This window comes from Octodon degus, unplaced genomic scaffold, assembly GCF_000260255.1.
Source record: "Octodon degus isolate 3935 unplaced genomic scaffold, OctDeg1.0 scaffold00077, whole genome shotgun sequence".
NCBI classification, from domain to species: Eukaryota; Metazoa; Chordata; class Mammalia; order Rodentia; family Octodontidae; genus Octodon; species Octodon degus.
The window spans coordinates 8,193,192-8,200,010 of NW_004524653.1; the positions used below are offsets into that span (position 1 = coordinate 8,193,192).

The window sequence follows — 6,819 nt, forward strand, 5'->3', positions numbered from 1 at the left end:
AACAAGCAAGATGACATGAAAGGGCTTCACAAGTCAGGTGTCCTTTCTTTAGATCCTCGTTCGCCTCTTCCTCCGAGTGCCAGTCAGAAACCCCAAGACCTTCTGGGAGGCCAGGACTGGGCAGCGTTGGGCTGGAGGTGGAGCTGGACCCTCTACTTTCTGTTCTGTCTCCACAGGGGACAAGGACCATGTGTGCGCCGTCAGAGGCCGCTTGTGGAAGCTGCTGTCCCCGGCCAGGCTGGCCTCCAGGGCGCTGCGGAGCAGCTGGCTGGAGAGTTACCTGCTGCACCTGGAGGAGATGGGGGTGTCCCCGGAGATGCAGGCTCGGGTGCTGGTGCAGCAGCTCTGGGCCACACAGGTGGGCGCGGTGTGGGAGAGGCGCACGCACTGTGGATGTGCGGAGTGTGTGTGCGTGTGCGTACCAGTGTGTGGGCAGGCACGTATGCAGGGGACTGTGGGTGCATGTGTGAGCACATGTGTGTCCCATGCATGCAGGCATGAGGGGGCACGCACGGGAATGTGGCTGTTTAATTGTCAGACAGCATCGTGGAATTATTTATTTTAGTCTGGGAAAATGTCAAACTCATAGACAAGCTTTTATTTTTTTCATGAGCTCCTGTATATGCGGTGCTGTGATGCCCAGAATTGTGATGAGCCAGGTCCTCACCGCCTCCACACTTTGCCCTTCCGTCTCCCTCTGCTCCCCTCCCCCAGCGCATTCCCTCTGAAAGCTTCACATGCCCTTTTCTCTCTCTCCCACCTACTGTGATTACTTGATTGGGTCATTCCCAAGAAAGTTGCAGACATCCTGGCTTTTTACCCCTAATCGCTTTATGGTCATCCCCAGGAGTTAGAGCCACCTCTCCCACCACCACGGGCACTCCCCCATCTGGGACAGCTAACCCAGACCCAGGCTCGTTGTCCTGTGCAGTCCATATTCCACTTTTGCCGGCTGTCCCAGGAAGATCCTTTGGGACTCTTCCCAGCCCAGTGTGCAGTTCGGGATCACAGGAAGCATTCCTTCAGCCACTCCACCTCTTTAGTTTTCTTTAATCTTGCAGTTTCTCTTCTTTTCATTGTCTTTCATGACCTTGACATTTCTGAAATGTGCACATCAGTGGTTTTGAAGAATAGTGGAAAAGTTCTGCTGAGTGCTTCCCGTAGAGCTCAGAGGTGCTGCTTCCTATTGCTGTCACTGTAATTGGAGTGAGCAGGGGGCAGATATCAAGGAGACAGACCCAAGGCAGGGCTAGGTGCTGAAGCGCAGGCTATAAGCAGGGCTGGGAACCAAGAAGTCCTCTCTGGGGCAGACATGTTTGAACTGTTCCCTGGATCAAAAGAAAGCTAGAGTCAGGGACTTGTGGAAGCTACAGGGGCAGAGCATTCCGGGTAGCAGCAAGCGCAAAGGCCCTGGACCTCGCCAGGTGCTGGGGCTGGTGTGGCTGACACAGGCCGGGCAGGGAGTGGAGCTGAGGGAAGCCCTCACAGGCAGCCTCGCCGGTCCCAGTAGTTGAGGCCTTGAGATTTTCCTCTGGGTGAGGCGGGAGCCCTTTGAGAGACTGAGTCCAGGAGGGGAGGGAGCAGGGGCGCCAGTGAGGAGACGGGTGTTGGGGTCCACGGCAGCCTTGGTGGGGAATGAGGAAGCGCATCAGGTTTGGAAACTTGGGTGACAGAGCCTGTGACCCTGGGAATGGCCCAGCTGTTGGAGTGAGAGGAAGGGCAGCTGCCCTCAGTCCTCCCCACCATCTCCTGCTCTGTCTCTTGGCCCCACTCTGGGCCCCACTCTGGGGCCGAGAGACAGAGGTCATTGCACAGGGTCATTCCTGCCCCATCAACTCGAGACTTATTTTTAGTTTCCTCTCAGAGCCATTAGATGTCCACCGGGCAGAGGCTGGCGAGGGGCAGGCAGGGTTTCAGCCACAGCCTTCCCTGCCCCCATTTAAGAGCATATTTATGGGCCAGGGAGACCTAACACCAGCTGTCCCCAGGGCCCCTGAGGCCGAACCAGGCACTGGCTGGGGCCTTGAGTCAGAGTCTAGGGATCGGGACATCCTCTGAATGCAGTTGATGGCAGCAGGCTGTGCTCAGGCAGATGACATCCCTTGGAATGAGGGCCCAGAGAGTGGGACCCAAGGCAGTGCAGTCCAGGGACCTGGGGACCAGCTCCGACCCACCTGCCTGGAATTGAAGTTCCCTTGCCACTTCCGGGCAGTCGGTCACTTGGCCCCTCGGTGCCTCAGTTTACCTCACCCAGCACCTTCCCAGGGTGTGGTGGCGAGCGTGAAAGGAAGATACAGACCCATGCAGGACAGGAGGCAGGGGCTCCTCGGATGTCCACCAGCTCCCGCCCAGGGCCTGCATGTGGCACCAGCTCCCGCCCAGGGCCTGCTTGTGCCAGTCTCCCTTCCAGGAGCCGGAGCCAGAGCGGGGAGCAGAACTGACCCAGGGGCCTGCGCTTCAGAGCTGGCGTACAAGTGGGTGTCTTGGTTACTTTTCTCTCATTGCTGGGACAAAGTATCTGACACCCAAAATTAAGGAAAAAAGGTTTATTCACTCACAGTTCGTAGAAGATTCAGTCCATACTAAGCTGGCTCCAAGGCAGAGTGGCACATGGCAGAGGGCAGCAGTTCATGGCGGCAGAAAACAGCAAAACAGCAAGAGCAAAGGGGCAGGAGCAGCGGCAACAATGGCTGCAGAAAGCAAGTCTGTCTCCCTTATGTTGCATTCAGGCTATCTGCCCCAGGCTGGGTGTAGCACTCACCCATAATCCCAGCAGCACTCACACCCATAATCCCAGTGGACCATGAGGTAATCACAAACTATAGAAGTCCGCCCCATGACTGCATGAGGCTTTGGGGGGACAACTAAACACAAACTGTAACAGTGGGCGAAGACAAGAACTAATGGGTGAGTAAGCAGATGAAATCATTGGAGGGAATATATTCTGGGGGGAAGGGGGAAGACAGAAGAGTGTGGGAGGGATGAAGGAAGGGCTGGTTCAGATAGGGAAGCCAAGGAAGGCCTCACTGGACAGTGGCATCTGGGGGGAAGCAGGCCGTGCAGCTTCCAGAAGGTGGGCTCCCAAGCCGGGGGAGGGCAAGTGCAAAGGCCCTGTGGTTGGCATGAGGGCCAGCACAGAGAGGTGGCAGAGCCCAGACCACACAGCACCCTGTGGGATGGGAAGGGCTTTGGCTTTTATGCTTTATATGAAGCAGGTGCCCTTTGAGGGCTCTAAGCAGAGGCAAAGCATGACCTACCTTATGCTTCTGAGGGACCCTTCCTGCTCAGTGCTGACAGAAGACCCTAGTGGGAGGACGCGGAGGCAGTGAGGAGGGTGCTTCAGGGTCCACACCATGGAGAAGGTGCTGGAACAGGCTGGGGCCGAGGAGGGCTGAGGAGGTCAGATGCTGGGTGTGTATCAAGGTGGCACCACTAGGGTGGGACCCTGGAGAGAGTGATGAGGACTCCAGACTGAATGGCAGGAAGGATGAAGGTGCCACTGGTGGAGGAGCAAGTTTGAGGGAGGAGTCCGGGGGCTTGCTCTGGGCAAGTCCAGTTTGAAATGAAGATGGCGGCCACGTGGAGATGCAGAAGGGAGGGTGTGCATGCCCATGGAGAGATGGGGCTTGATGCCTCTGCGCTGGGGGAGGTCTTGGGGTGAAGGCAGAGGGATGGGGCCATGGCCTGGGGCTCCATGTTTTGAGGTTGGGCAAGACAGTAAAGGAGGCCAAGGAAGAGTAGCCAGGGAGCAAGATGGAGAGATGAGAGAGGCAGGGAGCGAGAAGCGGCCAGAGGCTGGGGGAGGCTGAGGAATGGTTGCAGGCGTCAGGGCAGAAGCGAGTAACAACTTCCAAGAATGTGGCACTTCCCGGGGCCAAGTGCCCTGGTGAGCTCTCAGTGACCATCATCTGGTGGCTCTGCGAAGCTGGAGCCCCAGGGCCTGGGACACAGAGGGATGGAGCAGCCCCCGAGGCCCCAGTGGCAGGAGGCTGGGAGCTGAGAGCCCTGGGCTGGGCTCTCGGGTGGGCAGGGGCAGAGGTGGACCAGGGCGCAGGGCTGGGCTGCAGGCAGGGCGAGGCGTGTTCCCGGAGGCCACCCAGCAGGCTCAGCATTGGCGCGGCCTCCTAAGCTCGGGCTGGTCCCTGGCCATGCAATGCCAGCTTCAGCCGTCGAGAGCGCCAGCCACCTCTCATTCCCTTCTTCCTGCCACGCTTCTGCCTCAGCCTCAGCCTGACCGAGTCCCAGAAGCTACTGCCCCAGGGGCTCCCTGAGGGTCGTGAGGGGCATGGGAGCGGCGAGCTGGGGTCGAGGAATGCTATCGCCCTGGCACCAGCCAGCTGTGTGACCTTCAGGAAGTCACATCGTCTTCTGGGTCTCAGTTTTGCCATCTGTGAAGAGGTTTTTTTTTTCCACTCTAGCATTTGATTTTGAAATAAAATTAGGTTGTAGAAGAGTTACAGAGATAGTATTGGAAATTCCCAGATTTCTGATATTCTGTAACCATGGTACAGTAATGAATATTACTATTAATTAAAACCCTTTGTTCAGATTTCCCAAGCTTTTCTCTTCCAGGATCCAGTCAGATATCACTATGCATTTTGGGTGTTTGTTTGTTTTAAATTGAGTTTATTTTTGGAGCAATTTTAAGTTCACATCAAATTCTAATGCGAAGTACAGGCATTTCCTTGTAGCCCCACTGTCATCAACAGGATCCCAGCCGGGCATGGTGGTGCACACCTATAATCCCAGCACTTGGGAGGCTGAGGCAGGAGGAGCCTTGTGAGTTCGAGACCAGCATGGACTACGAAGTGAGCTCGAGGCAGCCTGACCTGCATAGCAAGACCTTGTCTCAAAAACAAAGCGAAAAAAATCCCTGAGGGTGGTAAAATAGTTATAAATTATAAACCTACCTAATATGTCATTTTACCCGTGGGGCATTTTTCTCTTCCCTTAAAATATTTTTAAAACTCCAACTTCAAAGAGACAGAATCTGCACGCACCTGGACTTTGGCGGCCCATTCTCCTGTGCTGATCCTGGCTTCAGGTGGCTTCTCAGTGTGGTGGCCTTCGTGGCTCCTAGTGGTTCAGGTGGTTTGCCATTCCCAGCAGAAGAGGCTGGTCTTTCCCAAGAGGTCCGCATGAATCCCAAGTCCGACACTCACACCAGTCAGGGTTCCACATCCCCTCTGAGTGAACCATGTCACAGTCCCTGGAGTCAGATACCCACCCCTGACATCAGCAAGGGGTCAGCCCAGGACTGGCTGTGGGCTCCCATGAAGTAGGGCTCATTCTCTGGAGGAAAATGAGGTGTTGTCACCCCAAGATGAGCAAGAACAGCCAGGTGGGCACATGGACCACCCAGCATGTGGTGTGGCGCAGTGCACGCCCCCTGCAGGCAAGCCACACCCTTCCCAGAAGACACTGGGACCACGGTAGGTGCTGCTGGTGGTGGCTTTGGGTTGCAGTGGGAGGAAAGTGTCTTCCTGGTAAACTGAGGCAAGGCGCCACAGGAGAAAGCCCAACACCAGGCAGTGAGCTCAACATCCCCGGGAGGTGTGATCACACTCGTGTGCATGCACACCCACACGCCCGTCCTTGCAGTCAGGTCAAAGGCTGCCTTGTTCACTTCTCTAATTTGCACAGCTTCTTCTGCAAGCAGAGCTAACGGAGCACAGTGGGCTCCACACCTGCTAGGTAATTTATAAGCAGAGGCCCCGTCTGATCATCCGGGCAGGATGAAAGGGCCTCGGCGCTGAGCTACCTGCTACTGATTATCCATCAGCCGCGTGCCCGGGTCAGCCACGTGAGGAACAGTGAGTGGCCTCAATGTGGGAGGGTCTGAGGGATGCTGAGACCACCTTTGTGCCCAACCCCGAGGAGGGATGGTGGGAGGGGTCCACCCTGGAGTACCCTTCTGTGCCTGTACTGGTCTCAGCAGGCCCTGTGGCCCTGGAGAGTGGCTCTGCCGTCATCTCCATTGTCCTGAGGAGGATTCTGAGGCCCAGAGGACTGGCTTGTCCAGAGTCACAGAGTGGGGCATGGTGGTCTGAACCCTGCTTTGTCCAGGGCTCTTGCAGCCCATCTCCCAGGGTGTCTTGGAGCCTCCAGGCCCAGAGGGACACAGATGTTGACTGCGTGCCTCTTGGGGAGCCCCTGCGAGTTCTGGGCAGTGGGTCGTGGCTGGGAAGGACCACTCTTTCCTTTTCTGATGAGGATGTGTGCTTGCGGCAAGTATTGAGCGAGGGAACGCCGTACCTGCTTGGTGCTAAACGCCCATGAGCTAAAGATGGAGAATTCAGCTTAGCATTGCAGATGCTCCGGTGCGGGCGTGGGTGCGTGTTAGTAAGGACAGGACTGGGGGAGCAGTGAGTTATGTCCGGCCTTTTTGTGTGTGTGTTTGGAGATGGCATTCTCACTGTGCCATTCCTTGAACTCACTCTGTGGCTCAGGCTGGCCTCAAACTCAAGGTGATGCTTCTGCCTCAGCCTCCCGAGCCCTGGGATTACAGGCACCGGTGATGCCACACCCAGCACCCTTTTTATTTTGATACAATGTCTTGTGAATTTGCCAGTTTGAGCTCCAATTGCAATTCTCCTGCCTCAGCCTGCTGAGCTGCTAGTGTTGCAGGTGTGGGTCAGCACTCGGGCTTCCAGCATTTCCTGATAGCCTTGTGATTTTCTTCTGTGGTTAAGATGTTGTTTTAGTTCAGATTTTTGTTTGATTCAGCACTGTACCATGAGCGTTTCTCAGGCCACTGCAGATCACTGTGAGAATGATTCAGTGCCTTGCTGTTTTACTTAAAAATAGGACATCCAGGGG

At 55.9% G+C, this 6,819-nt stretch overlaps 1 protein-coding gene across 2 annotated transcripts in view; it reads left to right on the top strand.

The window, feature by feature from the left end:
• The window catches only part of Ptgis (prostaglandin I2 synthase), a 39,430-nt gene that overhangs the window by 23,252 nt on the left and 9,359 nt on the right, over nucleotides 1-6,819 (top strand). For both annotated transcript variants that reach the window (XM_023720778.1, XM_004636046.2), the window contains exon 6: nucleotides 177-358. In XM_023720778.1, the coding sequence (XP_023576546.1) occupies nucleotides 177-358 (182 nt within the window). The remainder of the gene's footprint in view (nucleotides 1-176; nucleotides 359-6,819) is intronic.